The 20,213-nt window shown below is 32.0% G+C and overlaps 1 protein-coding gene across 3 annotated transcripts in view; it reads left to right on the top strand.

Annotated features, from left to right (window-relative positions):
- The window catches only part of PHIP (pleckstrin homology domain interacting protein), a 126,553-nt gene that overhangs the window by 55,943 nt on the left and 50,397 nt on the right, over positions 1-20,213 (top strand). For all 3 annotated transcript variants that reach the window (XM_063096465.1, XM_063096464.1, XM_063096466.1), the window contains 7 exons: positions 805-905; positions 999-1,039; positions 1,775-1,873; positions 2,816-2,969; positions 3,942-4,076; positions 15,073-15,201; positions 16,888-17,113. In XM_063096465.1, coding sequence (XP_062952535.1) covers positions 805-905; positions 999-1,039; positions 1,775-1,873; positions 2,816-2,969; positions 3,942-4,076; positions 15,073-15,201; positions 16,888-17,113 — 885 coding nt within the window. The remainder of the gene's footprint in view (positions 1-804; positions 906-998; positions 1,040-1,774; positions 1,874-2,815; positions 2,970-3,941; positions 4,077-15,072; positions 15,202-16,887; positions 17,114-20,213) is intronic.

Here is a 20,213-nt window from a genome sequence, read left to right as displayed (position 1 = left end):
TATCAAGCTGATAGAGTGAGTCTGTTTTTGCCATATTAATATCCAAACATCTTCAGTTTCTGAGTTCTAGATTTCCATTGCTACTGCCATGAAGACAGTGTTCCTTCTAGTAATAACACAGATATTGGCACTCTACGTGCATTCAGAGTATTCTGAATTCAAGCTTTTCTTTCAGAGATAATTTTATTTTTTTAAGGGTTCAGTGTGTATTTAGTAAAAGTACTTAAAGATTTTATTATGTATAAGCACTGTTTCCAACACTGTGGTAGAATATTGCTCTCAAGAAGGGAGGAAATTACATAAACAAATAACTAATGCAAGGTAAAATGTATGTGGCATTAAGATAGAGTCTTAAGTGAGTTCAGAGGGGAGCAGGCTCATTTGAGTGCAATGTTTGTAAAGACACGTTGCTGAGGGAGTTGAGCCTTAAAAGTTTGTTAGGATTTTGACAGATGGGAAATGGGACGAGAGAAGGATTTTAGCATAGTTTAGAGGACATGTTTTCTGATGAATATGACTGATAATTTTAACGTGGTAAGATTATGTAACCACTTAGTGAAATTATGTCTGACCAAAGCTTTTTACTTTTGTAAATATTGAAAAATTCATCCCACTCAAAGCTATATTGGCAAACTTGTTTCATAAATTCCAATTAGGTATATTACATATTTAGGATACATATGAATGGTTTTAAAGTAAAATGTTAATTATTCAATATATATTGTAATGTTGCTTGCATTTTATTATCTAATTTTCAGAGACTTTGAAGTTGTGTTCATAAATGTTTGTTGCTGTTCTTCATAGGTGGAATGTTTTTGGCCACAGGAAGCACAGATCATATTATTAGGGTTTATTTTTTTGGATCAGGTCAGCCAGAGAAAATATCAGAATTGGAGTTTCATACTGTAAGTATTAGTGAAAGACATTAGATGGATATAGTTTAAATGAGTTTAACAGTTTATATTCATTTGCTTTTATATTTATCTGTTTATATATAGGACAAAGTTGACAGTATCCAGTTTTCCAACACTAGCAATAGGTAAAATATTTATTTATATTTGTCTAACTTAATTTCAATTTTAAATTATGAAATTAAGACTAGTAATAAGACTACTGGTAGTCAGATTTTATTCAGAGTTATATAGGGATTAATTGCGTAAAATAAAGATCTTGACCAGTTATACTTAAAAGTAAATGTGGCCTTCACATGCATGTAAACATGTCTTTATGTCTTATTTGCAATAATGTTGGTTTATTTGAACACTTTTATAATAGGGACTTTTTAATCTACTCTGTATATTCCCTGTATGTAGAGAAGCTTTTGGTAGAGATTGAAAATGTATCACAGTGTAATATTTGAGACAGAACTGTTTGTTGATGATAAATGATGATGTATAAATTTTTCTGTGTTCTTGTTTTAAAATGAAATAAAGCTACTTCTAGACACCTTGACTAGAACAAGTCAAGTTCTTTAATACTAAGAGAAAAATCAATGTTTTTCCACTATTTCTAGGGCAGTAAATAGTGGCCTTGAATTACTTTTGAATGTTATTTTTGAAACTTGGCTATGAATATTAGAACATTTGTATATGAAATTTTAAAAGCCTCTAAAGTTTCGGAAGTTTAAACTATGTGAGAGTAATTTCTATTGAATTAGAATGCTGTGTAAATAAAGATGAATGCTATCTTTTTAAAACACAGAACTCTGAGAAAAGTGCATTTTGGTAAGTCATGTGTGATTTTTCTTTGGGGGATTGGATTCCTTTTAATATAGGTTTGTAAGTGGGAGTCGTGATGGGACAGCACGTATTTGGCAATTTAAACGAAGAGAATGGAAGAGCATTTTGTTGGATATGGCTACACGTCCAGCAGGGTAAGAGAACAAATTTGAAATATTACGTATTTATAGACCACTTAAGTATGTTATATTGCAGGTTGGAATGACTCTTGGCCTAGTCAAATTCCATGTTAAAATGATTCCTTTTGGGCCGAGCCTGTGGCGCACTTGGTAGAGTGCTGTGCTGGCAGCGCGGCGACGCTCCCGCCGCGGGTTCGGATCCTATATAGGACTGACCGGTGCACTCACTGGCTGAGTGCCGGTCACGAAAAAACAACAACAAAAATAAATAAATAAAAAATAAAATAAAATGATTCCTTTTGTGCCATAACTAGAGATTTGGTTGGAGATCATGTTGATTTTTATGAAATGATTTATTGCCATATATGAGAAGATGTGCATTAATGTTCAATTCAGTTTTGTTAAGGGGATGATAGTAGTAGTGTAAGAATAGTTGTAACTTTATAGAAAAGGGAATAGTTGGAGCTTTTAATATTTTTTTCAGAAACTAGAGCATGTTATAATGTTCGATCTATCACAGAGGGACAAAGTTTTATATCCAGTAGTTTTCTCCAGTCTAGATAAATTGTTACACGTTACAACTGTTATTTAGTTTTAATATTTTATCATTTACCTCTACTTGAGTTTGTGTATAGTCCTCTTGGATGGAAGAGCAGAGCAGTCAGCAAGAGATGATAGCAACAGTAAAGGAGAGTGAGCAGCAAGGCAGAGTTCTTGAATCTAGACGGAGTTATAGCAGTGATATTTACCCAACATTATCTGTTACTAATGGTCTAGGAGTGCTAGAATACTGAAAATTCTAGATTTCCTGTCTTGTTGATTCAGACGGTTTTCAGTTAAGTGATTATCCATGTTAATAAGTATAATTATACACTATAAGAAAATACATTTAGGTTTTTGTTATACTAGTATTTTAATAAAGTTGGTGTAAACAAATACTGTCTCCTTCACTTTCAGCCATAACCTTCAAGGAATAGAAGATAAAATCACAAAAATGAAAGTAACTATGGTAGCTTGGGATCGACATGACAATACAGTTATAACTGCAGTTAATAACATGACTCTAAAAGTTTGGAATTCTTACACTGGTCAACTAATTCATGTCCTGATGGTGAGAAAAAAGTCTACTTTTTTTGGTATTACTGAAGCTGACTGCAGAATGGAATATTTTCATTGAGGAATGAAGTCTTTTATGTTAGCTACAAACACTTGCAAGGGTAACAGGGCTTTGTGGGAAATAAAATGCAGTTAAAATAGATTTGGCTCAGAAATAACATTGTAGATGCTTGCTGTTTGTTTGGTATGTAAGGGTGTATTCTCATGTTTTACTAAATGATAACAAAGCCATGGACAGTGATACTAGTTGAGTTTCATTATTTATAGGTGGGCAAATTTGTGTTTTGCTTTGCTTTTTTTCTTGGCTCCTGGCCGGTACAGGTACTGAATCCTGGACTTTGGTGTTATCAGCACCACACTCCAACCAACTGAACTAACTGGCCAGCCCTTATCTGTTGACAAATTTGAAGATTTTTGCCAATTTAATAATTCTTAAAATTCAATTTCTAGAAATGTTGTCATATTGGTGTTTGTATTAGTCCATTTCCATTGCTTATAACAAAATACTTGGAACTAGGTAATTTATAAAGACAATGAAATTTATTGCTTACAGTTTCTGAGGCTGGGAAGTCCAAAGTCCATCTGATGGTGGTGACAGTGACCCAGAGATCTCACATTGCAAGATGGTGGAAGCAGAGAGATCAGAGAGAGTCAGACTCTCTTCTTCTTTTAAAGCCCTTAGAATCATGCCCCTGACCACCATTTTTAATCCATTCACTACTGCGTGGTCCTACAATCTAACCATCTCTTCAAGGCTCCCACCTTTCAATTACCATAATAGGATTTCCCATCCTCTCAACAGTCACAGTGGGAGCAAAGTTTCTAATACATAAAACTTGAGGGACACTATTCAAGCTCCAGTGAGTTTGGGGGGAACATAACTCAATCCACTACAGTGTTTCATTAAGTTTTGTTTTTATTTCTTTTTTAATATTTATAATCCTTTGACACTTCAAAAATATTTCAGGGTCATGAAGATGAGGTATTTGTTCTTGAGCCACACCCATTCGATCCTAGAGTTCTCTTTTCTGCTGGTCATGATGGAAATGTGATTGTGTGGGATCTGGCAAGAGGAGTCAAAATTCGATCTTATTTCAACATGGTAATTACCGGTTTCTTCGTTTTGTAGCTGTTAAAGATTCAGGGACATCTTTATGAAGGCACTCTGCATATCACAAAGGAAATCCATTTAAGAATTGGTTCTTACATTATTTCGACTTTAAATTTATACCAATAATGAATTATTTATTTTACACCTTTACTGAGATTCTAAATTTAAAAGAAAATTAATTATGCATATTATAATGTTGTGATAACTGGTTTAGTTTTAGCAGTGGAACTTTGGCCAGAAATTCACAAGTATGAAGGTACAATATAGATAGAGAAGAAAAAATGTTTGGAAAACTGTGTGAAGAAATTATAAGGAAATATTTATATTGTATGGTTATACTTCATTAGCAGTCCTCTAGTGCAACAGAATATGATTCAAATGCACTGATTTTAAAATGAAAGCCAAAGAATCAGGTATTTCTTGCCAAGTGGTAGTATATTAGATATTTATTTGGGTTTATGCCCTTCTCTAAATTTTGTTTCTTATATAGATTTTAGCTTATTTTGCCAAGTATTTGAATTGCATACATACAGCCTACCAAGCAGTGTTTCTACTCCTCTCTATAACCACTACATGAAATATAGAGGTTTCCTCAAATACTGCAGTTTACATAGTTAACGGTTTTTTTTGTTTTTGTTTTATCTGCTTTCTATATATTAGGTATACCTTTCAGCAAAGAAAGGAAGAGAAAAAAATGTATTTACGTTATTTTGGCATGTTTAGATTTAAAAAAAAAAATTATAGAACCCTTTGGTAACAAATTATAAAACAATACAATTAGTTGTGTTTGGTCAGAATTAATTTGCAAAACAAGTTATTTCACAAAACAGTCATTTGTGAAGTACAATAGTTTGTGAAAAAATTACATGAAAGAGATGCTATATTTGATTGATCATCAGAATAAAGTTACTTCTATGTAGTAGGCAAGCAGACAATAAATGGAAATTTTATTAGTGAAAGAATTAGCTTTAACTGTCTTTATGGCAATGCCTTAGTGTACATAAGGTAAGAAATGAAGTTTGTAAAATCCTCATTTTTCTAAAAGACAGTGTTATTTAGGGTATGATGGTTAGAGATGGATGGATTTCCTTTGTGATTGTATAGAGGAGATTTTTTAAAAAGTAAATCTGTAAATATGCAAAAGAATGTTTTCTGCTTTTGTATCCTTGTGTTTCTATTTTGGTCCTTTTTGGAACATCTTTTTTGAATCAGGAAATTAGTCATTTCTCAATTTGTGTTTATAGCTTCAAAAGAAAAAGTTTGTGGACTATACATTTATTGATAATTTCATCTAGTAATTTCAAATTTTCAAAGGGAATTACTGTATTGGTTGTTTGGAGAGAAAGTTTTCTCTCATAATTGAATACTGCTTTCACCTTTCAGTTATAAAGGTGAAATTTTCCTCCTCAGGTAAGTTGGTTACACTAATATTTCACCTTTTCTTGAGATATAAAAATTGCAGCACCTTGAAATTTAAGTGATTTGCTCTTAGACCATTACAAATTAGTGTTGTAACCAGGAGTAGGTCAGCCATAATATTTTGTATACTCTTTAGTATACTAGCTAGGTATTAATTACATTACTGCCTTAAAGATTATTTGTTGTTTAATAAGAGTTTTAGAGGAAAGACATATATATATATATATATATATAAAATGTATTCTGCATTAAAAAAAAAAGAAAACCAGAAAATCAGCTATGCTTCATCTTAAGATACTCCCTTTTATTTTTTGTATGATTTTTAATAGTTTTCAGAATGCCTCCACATATATTACCTCATTTGGGTCTCATGAAAAACACTGTAATATAATTAGTACAGATTTTATTATTTCTGGTTTTATGAATGGAAAAACCACAGAGATGATGTGCTTGCCCAGGTTTACCTAGGTCACACAGCTATTATATGGGCACTCGGGCTTATGTTTTCTGTATGTTGCTAATGTGTTTTTAATGCTAAATCTAGTTATGGTTTTTTTGTTTGTTTGTTTGTTTTTTGAGCTTTTCTAAATGTCATTGTATAGCTAATTTCCAACTATACCCAGTAAGAGATATGTCCAGGGGGGGTAAATGTTTTTATGATGGTATTAACTCTGAGCAGATCATTTGAGATCTTATGCTTTAACTTGATGATTTTTTTTTTTTTCTGTTTGTCTTTTAATTTAGAAGCTATCTAAGTGCCCTACTTCTTATTGCTCTTCACTCTTTTGTTCATTTCATTGCTTGTTTTATCTGTGGGCAAATGGAAGATAAAGCATCCAGCATCGCTATTAAAAAAATATAAACAATTTGAAGGAAGCATAGCAGCTTGTGTTCTCACTGTCCGCTATCATAAATGTAGAGTTTTGGCTACAGTTGTAGCTGTTTGGCTCTGTGTAGCTAATCAATAAGTTTTTGAGTGACTAAAATAACATAAAACTTGACCAAGTACACATTCAGTCCTTGATGTTAACTTGCTAGTAATCACAAGTTCAATTTGTAAATGTTTTTTGAGCACCACATGGCAGTTCTAGTCATAGTTTCTTGGAAGATTTGAGGAATTTGAGGATGAATAATTTTAGTGGAATACTCCATTTTCAGACTAGAAATGATGAAAGTTTAGATGAAGTATTACTCAGATCAAGTAATATTTCATGTGAATTTTAAAATTAAAACTTATAAAATAAAAAGTGAATAAGTAAATTCACTTATGCCTACTGCCAGAAAATTGTATAAATTATATCATTAAAGGAACAAAAATTTTATAAACAATTTTTTAAAGTACAGATTTTTATCAAGTATATTTTGAAAATACTGTGTTAATATTTGTCCCTTTTAAAAAAAATTAAATTTTACATTTCAAATTTAAAATACCTTTGCAAAAGATAATGGAAATCATGTAACAGATAATTCAGTATTTGTATTAATCAGCATTTTACTGCACTTTTCTTACTATTGTGGCAATTAAAATTCTTTTTCTGAAATTTTAGAAATAGTCAAAAGTACTGTATCATCATAAGCTTCAGTGAAAAGTTGAATTTTTAATTGCCTATGTTTGATATTTAGAAATTACATTTTAATAAATTTTAAATAACTTATATTGTGAGACATTAATATTTTAATATTGTATTCATAGTCATTCAGATAAATATTCTATTTTTTTTTTTTCTGTATCAGTTATGGCTTATACTTTTTAAAATTTCGTTTTCTTTATTTTAGGACCATCTAAATTTGTGAACAGATTAAAAGGTTTGAGATTGGGGATTGAGATAAAGATACTTAGTTCCTTTTATATTTATGTAATCCCCTAATTTACTTCATTTCCAAAATCTTATAAGAGGATTCTCAACTTGCTAGGGGTATCTAGAAAAACTAATGAGATTATTTTCCTTATTTTTACTGCTAGCTTTCCTCTTAATAGAGTATCTGAATGATAAAAGCAGTTGGGGAGTGGGTCCTTGGTTTGTTTTTGTTACTTATATGACAAGGTAATATTTTAAAAGAAGCTAACACAGGGCATGAAATGGAATAGACAATGCATGTTTCTTGCATTCCACCTCCCCACTGTTGTCTCTTCTTTACTAAAAATAAAAATAAACTTTTCAAAGCATTTGTTGGAAAAGCCTTTCTTTCTTTTCTTTCCTTTTTTTAAAAATGAACTAGGAAAAGGAACTAGACAATATTGTAGAGAAAATTATGAACATAAACTAACCTTACTCTTTAAAAAAAAAAAAAACTAAATTCTAAGTAAGTTTTAAGTTTTTATCTGCGTTCTTCTAGAAACCACATCAGTTATTTATTCATGTTTCAGCTGAACAGTTCTTACATCTCTTGAGTATTTAAGGGAAAAGTAGTATATATTTGGATATTTTATTGGAGCACAAAGTGTATAATAAGAGTATTTCAAAGTAGTTGTGTATAGCTTAACAAGCCTGTAGTTTTGTTGGCATTGGCAGGAGATAAATATCAGGATAGCTGTGCTTTGATGAGAGTTGTTCTAAACTCTAAATTAAACTATACTCCAATTAACTGCTAAAAAGCGAATAAATTATTCCCAGAAACAACTTGTGCACTCTTTGAACTGAAGTTGAGGGACAGTAATAATTCCTGTTCCCTGAAAAAGATAGGCAGGTTTTTATTAACATAAAGTTGTTTTATGGACATTTTCCTGTTGAATTATCATAGTACAGCTAAGTTTTAACTAAATGAATATTAAATTAATTTGAAAAGATAGGAAGAGACTCTCATACTTTCTTAGTACTAGACCATTTGAATATTAGATAGTAAATAAAAGATTTTTAAAGTAAGATTTGTAGACCCCATATTAGTAGCTTTCCTCATTTCTCTGGTGCTTTTGCTTTATCTCTGTTGCTCTCTTTCTTTTTTATATAGCCCTAGCTGTATCTTTGAGACTCTCTCTCCCCGTATCTTTCTGTTTCTGTTGTGTTAATCACAGCTGTAGTTTGTTGCCTCCTATCTGGTTTTGATTTTAATTGAAGAGTATAATGTGTCTTTGCTAGAAAGTGGTTTTACTGAACTTGATTTTTGCTTTACTTTTGTTTCATGGGTAAATTCCAAATAACAGTTTTTATTTAAAGTTTTCCTTATTTTTATAATTGCTCTCTTAACCTTTCTTTTACTTAAGAGATTTTTTAAAAATATGTTCCAGTGTCCACTAATCCAGAACAATATATTTCTCCTTGCAACGTTCCAAATGAGCAGAAGCTGCCAATCTACCACTCAGAATTTTTGCACATGCATACTTCTTCTGACATTAACATGTTCTCAGTGTGACCTGAATTTTAGATTTAGACAATTGTAGCTGTGCATGTATCTAGAAAAGGGAGAAATAGAAGTTCAAGATAGGTATATCTCATATTATGGTATCTTTTGTGAATCAGGATCAAGTAAGTCTTTCTTTCTATTCTCTCTGTTTCTGTCTGTCTGTCTGTCTGTCTGTCTCTCTCTCATCTATCATCACCTAACAAAAAAATGTCATATATCTACACTGTGTGTGTTAAAAGTACTCTCTGATGGTTCCAGTCCTTGTTTTAACATCTCTGGGTAAGAATTATTTTCGGCCCTCTGTTCGTAAGTTTTAGTTATTATCACTTTCTTTCAGGTTTCTGCAGTTTTTCAGATTCTATCTCTCATCTATATCTTGGTACCAAAGACATCTGAAAATCTCTTGCCATGAATGTGAGTTTGTCTCTCTAGCTTGTCATACTGTATTATATCTGGTGAATTACTTTTACGTAGTTAATTCTTTGACATACTCCATGATCACTGTTTGAGATTTGATAGATATAAGGGAAAGTATGTGAATTTTTGCAGACTGTAAACATGCAGATGAAAACATTTTGATAGTAAATATTTGAGTGCTTATTTGTGTTAAGCACAAAATTTAAGGACCACAAGGAAGAGTTAAGACATTGTCCTTGTTTTTAGCAGGCTTACAATTAAGTTGGGGAGATTATATGTACCTTAAAAGATAAATATTGATAGTTTCTAATGGTAGCATGACAAATGAGAACAGACAGTTGCTATATCTATAGATGTAAGGATCACTTCAGAGTGCATGGGCAGAGAAAGTATTGTTGAGGAAAAACTAGACTATAAGCCAGTAAGAAAAAGAGTGAATTTTATAAATATGAGGAACATTATAAACAACAAGGTAAATGCTAAGACATCCTCATAGAATAGTTTAGAAAGTTTGGAATAGATTTTGGAAATAGTAATGGGTCATAAGATAAAAAGCATAAGTTAAGGTAGATTGTTGATGGCCTCAAATGGTTTCATAAGCCTAAAGAATTGTGAACATGGTGGGAATTTTGGTATTTATAGGACAGTCTAGAGCTAAGAGAAAAATAGTTAGCCAGTAGCAGTATTTCAGGTATGAAATTGAATAGGTGTGAAGAGAACTACTTTAATTGGTAAAGTCATAATGAAAAATTATAGGGGTGGGTAGTAGGAAATTTGTGAAGGAAAAAAAATAGAAGACTTGGTGCTTTGTGACTGATGCAGGGATTAGGTCTGCAAAGTGACAGTGAGGAAAGATTTAATAAATGTGTTCAGAGTGTTGAGCCTAGATGACCTTGAGAACAATGGTATTATTGATGGAAATATGAAAGATGTGAGGGAAAACTTTTTTGTTTAGTTCATTTGCATATGTGTTTATTGTGTTGGACTGCCCGTGTGGAAAATGACCAGCCAGCACTTGGAGAGAGAGTACTTAGGTAGACAGGCTAGGAGTAGAGAGAAAAAAATTGATATGTTTCATGTAGTCCCATATGTAGGTGTTTGCCTACTCCTGGAGAAAGAAAGGGCAGAGTAGATGGCTTGGAGCTTAACTTTGGGAAATACTCATATTCAGTGGAGTGGAGAAGGGATCACAATCAAAAGTGTATTAAGAAGACATCATGCTAATATCATATAAGAGAACGAAGAGGAGAATAACTTTTTAGAATTGCTTTTTAGTATTGCTGTCAGAGAAATAAGAATATGGATAAACAAAATGCTCTTAAATTTGAAGATGGATTCTTTATTTTGGTAATAATTTTTTTGTTGCTTTTGATAAAAATCCAGAGCTGATTCTCCAAAATCATTTTTATATAATAAACAAATTATTTTTTTTATATAGTAATTTAATCCTATTCATTTTGTCAAGCCAAGTATAGCAGTTTCTTTTTTTACTTACATTTCTTTATCTTAGCACCACTTATTTTAAATAGGTATCTTTAGTTCATATGTAATAGTTATCTTAAAGAACTTTCAGTATTAAAGTAATTTGATGACACCTGGACTACTAAAATGTGGATAGCTTCCTTTAAATATAGTCTTTGTTTACATAATTACTATAGTAGTGATTAGGAGGTAACCAAAGCATATTTTAAACATGCGTATGAGTGTTTTTCTTCACTATCTAGTGTACATTGTTAGTTTATTTTCTCCCATGTTGATCAACTCTAAAGATTCTATATCCATTAGGAAAGATTTTCTAAGGGTAATTCTTAGCATACATTCCATTTCTCAGCTGTTTGACTCTTGGTGTGAGTCTATATCATAAAATTATTAGGGTATTTTAAAAGATGCATAATTTTAAATTTTGGAGTATTTTCTAGGTAATATGCCCCCTTCTAATCTGTGGTATGTTTAAAAAATAAGACAAGGTAACCCTGGTCATAGAATTGACCATAAGAGGGAGATTCTGCCTAGGGTAGCCCATATTTTTAGCTTTCCTGCTTTATGTCGAAGTCCTCTAGTAGCACATACTTCTCATATTGAGCTACAGATACAATGGTACTTCAAAAAATTCATGGAAGAATGGAAGTAAAAGATAACACGAATCCTTCCATGAACTTTTTTGAAGACCCTGTGTGTGTTCCTCATGATTAAAATAATCTAGATCATGTAATTTTAGTTTGCATTCTAGTGCTTTTCATATACCTCATTTGCAGATTTGTGTAGTTCTTCCAGGAAGCCTTCCATCAGATGGTAGGATTTTAGAACTGGGTAGGACTCTAGTGATTATTTTAATCATCTCTGTCACTTAGACCTCATTCCTTTGTCTCCTTTAATTATTGGGTCTTAGACCTCATTCCTTTGTCTCCTTTAAGTATTCATCTTTTTCCTTCACAAAAATTACTTTAGAAGTTGTATATAGTACCCGAAGTTGTATATAGTACCCCTCCTTAGAAAAGTTACTGGTATTCATCCTTAAAATAATTCTGTTATCATCAAGGATCTTAACTCATAAATTTTTGTATTTAATTTTTTTAAAGTTAAGTATAAATCTCTAAACTAACAAGGTTATACTACTCGTTTCTTGGTAATGTATGAGAATTTTCTAATAGGGGAGTCGTTATTTTAACATGTCTGATCCTCTCATCTCCTGCTTTAAAAAACAACAAAAAAAATACTTTATCATAATTGCTGCAGATTTTTTTTCCCTTTAATGCCTATTCTTGAAATTTTTGCAGTTATTGGTAAATACTATCTCACGGATTATCCTCGGCCTTTCCTTATGTTATTTAATGTAATGAGTTTTATTATATGATCTTTATTTACATATGTTCTAAATAATGTGTAACAAGCATACTGATTTTATTAAAGGAATAGTTCATCTAAAATTCACCTATTTTGAAATTTGCCATTATTGCTTATTAATTTCTATTTTGTAATTTTTTTTTAAACTATAGCATGCAGTAAGTACTAGCATAAGCTATATAACTATTAAATTTGTGTTGATTATTCTCTTGTTAGGCTGTACATTTAATTTTATGATAAGCCTATAAACCTTTCATATGGATATATAGAGTATTTTTTTTTCTTTTGGTTTTTCAAGATAAATCTCATTGCTTTCTAGTTACACATGTATATTTAAATAGTGCCTTCATTATTAAATTTTTCCTTTGAGAATGCTTACTCAAATATTTTGACCCTTGTTTAAAAGATAAAATCCTTCTCAGAGGAGAATGCTTAACTTTCTTTTCTCATTGGTGTAGTTAATCATGACATACATCATAAAAATAGCTAGGGTGTTTTTAGTTATATAGGAAAACTAAAATATTTTCCTACTTTGCATCACAACTGTTTGAAAAGCCTAGTCTGCATTTCATAGGTATAGATGTTTATTATCTGAGAAGCCATTAGTAAAAATAAACTTGGCTTTTTAATGAATATGGTTATAAGCACATTTTCTGATTGGTTCATGAGTAAAGCAGATTCTTTTAATGCTGCTTTTATGAACAGTAGTTAGTCCAAGTAATGTACTCTTCTTTTTTCTGATATGATTTGAAATGTACTTTCATTTTCTCCATATAAAAGTCACTTTTGGAGTTAAACTTGCCTTACACCAAGAAAATTGGTACCATCCTGCTGTATTCACAATAGAATGTGTTATGTAGGACACACAGTGATCTTAAATATGATTGCTATTTTTTCTTTGCTTTTTTATAGCTTAAGTTCCAATTCTCCCAAAATATTCTTTTACAGATCTACTGACTGTAAATGTGGCAACATTGGTAGATGGCATGTTTATAGGGTTGATTAGGTTCCCCCATCCCCTCAAAAAGAAAAAAATGTAGAGCATGATTACTTAAGCAACACATGAAGGATACACCATATTTACAAATATCTATCAGATTTCCTTCAGCTTTGCTGAATTGGGCTCTTCCATATCTCTTCCTCTGTACTACTGTGTACTCAAAATCATAAACTTTGATGCATAATAGTATTATAGTTCTGGAAGCATTTATTAGAGTAGATTTATAAAGTAGTTGCTTTTTTGTTTTCTCTGTCTTCTGTGAAATTTTGAATGAACTGAGATAAATCATCTGAAATCATATGGCAAAGGCAATTTCAATTCTTTAGTTTTGAGTTTTTGATAAAAAATTCCATTTAGAGGTGAACTTTGTTCATGTGGTCACTTATTTATAATAGTTTATAAAACCTTTTTTATTCTCTTAGAAACACTGAAAAATAAAGACTTAAATCCTGACATTTCTACTTACAGTCTTTCGTTTTTGGCAAATGCTAAGCTGTATGACCACTTATGTTAATCTGCAGAAGTAGTTCTGTTCTTTCTTGTTTTTGATTTATTTTGAAATAGACTTAGAATCAGTTACTTTTCTCTGCTGTCTTATCCTCCAGCTTCATTCAAACCCAAGAAATAAGTGAAATACTGTTTCACTTATGATTCATTTTCTTGCTTTTATGGTAAATTTTGTGTGTGTTAGACATTAGATAAGTTTACCAGTTTTCTTTAATATAATCATATTAAAAAGTTATAACATTGTTGAAAGTTATTCTTTCTTTCCCATTATTATCACCATCCAAAACAGCATTTAATAAGCACCGTTGTACACATTTCTTCTTTCCAACAAGCTAAAGAAAAAGCTAGTTTTCCTTTTGAGTCAATTCCATTTGTGATATTATATTAACTTCTTAGGCAGAGCCGTTCATTTTGTAGTTATATTTTCTCTTTTGACCAAAGTGCAAACCTTCCTTGAGAAATCACCTCCTCTTCTTCTTAACTTTAGCTCACTTCTGTATTTGGTGAACTTTTCTCTTATTCAAACGTTTCCTGCAATATTACTAATAAAACTTAATTTGTTCTAGATCAGTGGATACCGGAACAGAAAGGAGGTATTTCTTACCTGATAATGTGTGTGTGTTCCGATTCTGCTAATCCAGAAATCCAATCACATTTGTTGAAAATCATCCTTAGTTGTTATTTGTTAGGGAGTCAACTCCCTATTTTAGTTGTTTCTGAAATTCAGTCCCTAGATGTGCTTTAGATAGGGTAGAATTTTTACCTCTTTCAGAACACTGCTAAAGAAGTTTTCAACTGGAACATAGTCTGAAGAAGCACTGAGAGCAAAAAAATTCAGAGTGGTGATTGGCCACCTCTGTTTGATTGACAGGTTGCAGGGAGAAACCCATTCGTTCTGGATTAATGGAACTGGAAAACAGAAAACAATTATCAGGTAAAAAAAACCTTTTCTTTAACCTTTGAAATTCACCATTTAAAAGATGAGTCAGACCACCAGGCAATTAATTACCAAAAGGAATAAAATTTAGTGTCTTGTGAGTAGTGATTTCTGGCCACTACTTCCAAGAGTCACCAGAAAATTGCTAGTTACTACATATTTTCAGCCTTTGCAGAAAGGGTGTGATTGTATGAAGATGGAATGTAAGGCTCAATTACATTTTAAATCTGGGTTAAAAATATGAAGCAGAATTCTATGGGTGGGGGAGATTGGCGTTCTTTTGTTTCCTGAATTGTGTCTGGTCTGTGGATAAATAAAGTACTTTGTATTTCAAGGCTATTAATCTGGCACTTATCATGAATATTCACAAATTTTATTACTGCACTATGTTTGTTATGATTAATCTTCACTTCATTAGGATGTATACTTATTCATCTTTATCATAAAATTCTAATAACAATAGTGACCAGTTCTTTATAATTAAATGGCAATTTTCTGATTGTTGATTAAATATATTTCAGATTGAAGGCCAAGGACATGGTGCAGTATTTGACTGCAAATGCTCTCCTGATGGTCAGCATTTTGCATGTACAGACTCTCATGGACATCTTTTAATTTTTGGCTTTGGGTCCAGTAGCAAATATGACAAGGTAGAGTATGATGAATACACATTATCTTACTTTTTTTTTTTTTTTTTTAATCCATTGATGTTTAGGGGTTATATTGTTTTGGAGTGGGTGAGAATCAATTTTTGCGTTCAGCATATAAAGCTTGACATCATATTTTAAATAGTCTGGAAACATGTTTTGGAAAGGAGGGTGAAGACAGCATTTATTAAATCTCACTTTTCTGTAATATACATTAGATAATAATTAGACTGTATTATTTAGAAATCTGTATATTTTGGAAGGAATAACAGCCCGCTAGATCAATCTAGATTGAAGTTCTTAACTTGAGGAATATAAGCTTGGGATGGAAGATGTTGTCTATAAAGAGGCTCTTTGAAATTGTGTAAAATATTTTACTTTTATAGATAATATGCATTTGTCTATGGTATGAATGTGCTTTCATGTGCTTTTCTTTCTTTCTTTTTTTTTTTTTTTTGTCTTTTTGTGACCGGCTGCACCGCGCTCAGCCAGTGAGCGCACCGGCCATCCTTATGTAGGATCCGAGCCCACGGCGGGAGCACTCCTGCGCTCCCAGCGCTGCACTCTTCCAAGTGCGCCATGCTTTTCAAAACTCTATGACCTACTCATGGTAGCTAATGTTTTTTAGTAAAGACCCTTCTTTAAGATTAGTGACTAAAAGAATTAAGTTGCTTACTTGTGGTGGAGTGGTATAAAAGGTTATGATAGTAAAAATTTAATAGTTCATAATTTAGCTTAAGAAATTCCAAATTAACCAATAAAGTAAAGTTTCAGATGTGTCAGGGTTGTGTTTATATTAATAATTTTGTATTATCTCAAAAAATTTTAGAGAAAATTCTTGTTAATTCTTAAGTAATCTTGTCATGTTAATTTTTTTATATTAATATTACATGAACCACTCTTACTGTATACCAAAGAATTTAAGATAGAAAGTGTGGTAGCTCTGTGAAAGTAAAAGTACCATTGAATGATTTATGCCTAGATATGATTTTACTGTTTAATTTAAAATTGAATAACTTATTTTTAATAGTAGCTTTTTAATACTGTAGTCTTCCCTTATCCGTAGGGGCTACCTGCCAAAACAACCAGTGGATGCCTGAAACCATGGATAGTACCAAACACTATAAACACTATTTTTTTTTCCTATTCAGTAAGGGGTGGGATAGCATATACAGTGTGGATATTTTGGACAAATGGATGATTCGTGGAAGGAGTGGGACAGCGTGAGGTTTCATCACAGTATTCAGAATGGTGTGCAATTTAAAGCTTTTGAATTCTTTACTTCTGGAATTTTCTGTTTAATATTTTTGGACCACCATTGACTGTGGGTAACTGCAACCACAGATAAGGGGGGATTATATATGCATTCTCTTTCTTATTCAAGAGAAAATTTAAAGCAGCTGCTTTTGCGATCATAAATTTTAATGTAGAAAACACTGGGTCTTCAAAAAGTTTGTGGAAAGATTTGTATTATCTTTCAATTACATTTTTCCGTGAACTTTTTAAAGTACCATTGCATAGGTAAAGATCAGTTTACAATTAATTCAAGAAAAGAATATTCTTTTAAATTGTTTCTTAATACCATGATCTGTATTAAAATGTTTGCTTGTCATTAGAAATGTTGTAGATCTTTATCTACAATGATACATTTCTGTTTTTCCAGTCTTTTATGGACCTTTGTTTTTACAGATAGCAGATCAGATGTTCTTTCATAGTGATTATCGGCCCCTTATTCGAGATGCCAACAATTTTGTATTAGATGAACAGACTCAGCAAGCACCTCATCTCATGCCTCCCCCTTTTCTGGTTGATGTTGATGGTAACCCTCATCCGTCAAGATATCAGAGATTAGTTCCTGGTCGTGAAAATTGCAGGGAAGAGCAACTTATCCCTCAGATGGGAGTAACTTCGTCAGGTATGTGCTTATATTCATAGGTAACCATATTTTCCTGAATCTTATACAATAACTAATTTAGTAAAACTTTGTTTTAAATTGTTTTGAGCAAATGAAAAGTAAAAGTATTGCTTTGTGCTTCTACAAAGTTCTTTCAGTAATCCTAAGGAACAATTGAGATTTAAAATAGTAATTTTGGTTTATATCCATTTATAACCCATGGGGACTATAGGGTAGTTTTTATATTTGATATGAGATGAGCAAATTCCTTTATTTATTCATTCATTGACATTTATTGAGAATCTTCTGTCCCTGACACCTACTAAGCCATGGGTATTCGGTAGTGCATTAAACAAATAAGATCTTTGCTCTCATGGGATAGGTTAGAGAGATTAGTAATCATAGTAATAAGCAAATACATAGTTAAAAATTGTAATGAATGTTATTGAAAGGAGTAGTAATATGATGTGAGAGAGAGACTAAGACTAGATGGCCTATTCACATTGAAAATTGTTTTAAGAAAGATCAGTCCTTAAAGGTTTATGAGAAGATAGGGATGGAGAGTGTTAAGAATTGTTTTAGTGAAGTAATAGAGTGTGAAAGTCAAATTAGTTGAAAAATTGAATGGGAGTTAAAATGGAGACAAGGTCTATAGATGACTCCTCTTCCCCTTTTGACAAGAAGTGTAGCACTAATTTATTAAGTGAAAATAGTGAAGAGGCTCTGTAAGGAAGGTTAAACCATTTTTGTCATTATGAAATCGTATGTTATATTTTAGATTAGAAAAATGTTTATGAAAATACTTTAAGTTCTAGACTCTAGTATAATGGACAAAACCTCTAAGAAGATTTTGTGATGGGTGACTTATAATGAATTTAGATTCTGTAAGCAGCACAGAAAAAATCAATCTCATTGCATTATAGTGAATCCGCGTCTTATTTTTCTTGAAGGATTGGGCATGAAATTGCAGTGAAGATGGATGTATAGGATAGATAGTACTGCTCTTACAATTAGACATGGAGAGTGAGGAGAGGCATTTGAGGAATCGTTCCGACTGCCACTCATAGAGAATAGTGTACAGTTCAGCAGACACGAATATCTGGAGTCTGTGAATCTAATGTGTCTCAGTGCATGGATGACCTCAAAGAATATAAGAATAAAAAGTATTTGAGAAGTCTAGACAGGTGTTCAGATTAGACAAGTCTCAGTATTAGAGAAGTACTGACCATAGGAGTGAAGTTAAGAGAAATGTCTTAGGACATTTAAGAATCAGATTGTGCCCAGATCTCAAAATAGGTACCTAAACTGGGGTTTTAGGCACAGGAAATAAGGAAAGGATGTACTTATTAAAAAACCAGTGCTGTTTAATTATTATTTTTGTTACTTTTCCCCCCATTTAACAGTTTATAAAGGGATTTCATAAATAATATCTTGTTTGATCCTTGTATCTATGGTATCCCAATCCTAAAAGTTGAGAAAATGAAAATTTAGTAATATTGTTTCTTGGAATCACAGAGACTCCAATCCCAGCTCTGACTTCCAGTCCTTTGTTCTTTCTTCCATAATACTAAGCTGCCCTTAGAGTGTAAAGTGGTCATGACCTTAAAAATGGAATAGGTACCACTTACTAATACTGGGCCACAAGAGAACCCAGAGCAATATTTATGGCTTCATAGTGAGTCGCAAACTTTTCAGTGTTATGATTCACAGAATTCAGAGTAAAAGTCTTTTCTGTCATTATTTTAGGTTCATCTAGTACAAAAACAGTTAATACAAAAATAGAAATAAGAAAAATATTTTTTGAGAAAAACTTTAGCATCATTACTAATTATATTTCTATTTGTAAATATAGATCTGTAACAAAACTTTTTTGGGGAAATCCCTTAGAGTTAGGTAAAAATAGATGTTGGCTGTTATAGTAATAAACTGGCTTGAATACAGTTGTTATATTGACACTGGACAACACACTTTAAATGTGCTTCCTCAGTTGTAAACTTGAACTACACCTGATTACTCGTCAGCATTCAAACATAACATGTTTTTCTTGCAGCAAACCAGAAAAGACATTTTAACTCTTATCTCTGTCTGCTTTTACTACCACTTTCTAGCTTTGTGACCTCAGACAAGTTATTTTATCGTATTGAATTTTAGTTTCCATTATAAAATAAAGTAACATTATATTCTTAATATATGTAAGTTCTCTCTCCTTATATCTTTCTTACTACTACTTCATTTCAGAATATCCTTGGTATCTTCTCTTTCCAATTTAAGTTCACCCTAAATTATGACCTGATAAAATCGCTTATATACCCACACACCTGATATTAATTGCTGCCTTCTCTATTCTCATGGCAATATTTTTTATATATTTTATAATACTTAGAACTTTTTTATTCAGCAGGATTGAACATTTTTAAATGCCTTGCATTGTACTAGATTTAGAGAATATTAAGATAAACAAGACAGTCCATGCTTTTTGATGAGCTTCCTTTATGTTCTATATTGTGTCTGAGTACTAAGATAAGTATAAATTGTTTAAGGAACTGAAAGAGGGTAGCAGCTAATTCACAGGTTTATCACATTTGTCCTTACAGTGGGAATATTGTGGTCAGAAGTTCCAAATCACAAAGGTGTTTTTCTGTTAGCAAGGCAGAAGAGTCAGGGTGGTCCTAATATTACTGGTATGGGTGAGAGCTGATGTTGGAAATGTAGGGTGGGTTAAACTACACCAAGTACCTCCCTACCTTAGAGCCTTTGTGCCCTCTGCCTTCCATCAGGAGTGTCCTTTTTCTTGCTCTTCACATGGCTGACTAATTCATGTCTCAGCTCAAATGCTGTCTTCTCAAAGAGGCGTTCTCTCACTTTTCTGATTCACCATAGGTAGTTCTCATCTCTCTTCCTTCCCTCATTGTCTTTCTGATCACCCTCTTTATTTTAACATTTTTTACAATCTGCATTTATTTGTAGGTTTATTGTTTACTTTCCCCATCAGGATGTTAGCTCCCTAAGGGGCAGAGATCTTGATGTCTCTGATTCACCTCTGTTTCCCAATACCTTGCATAGTTTACAGCACATAGTAGACACTAAAGAATTTGTTGAATAGGTGAAGCAGTAAAGTTTT

The sequence above is a fragment of the Cynocephalus volans genome, chromosome 5 (genome assembly GCF_027409185.1).
Source record: "Cynocephalus volans isolate mCynVol1 chromosome 5, mCynVol1.pri, whole genome shotgun sequence".
Lineage (NCBI taxonomy): Eukaryota > Metazoa > Chordata > Mammalia > Dermoptera > Cynocephalidae > Cynocephalus > Cynocephalus volans.
This window is presented reverse-complemented; position numbering and strand designations above follow the sequence as displayed.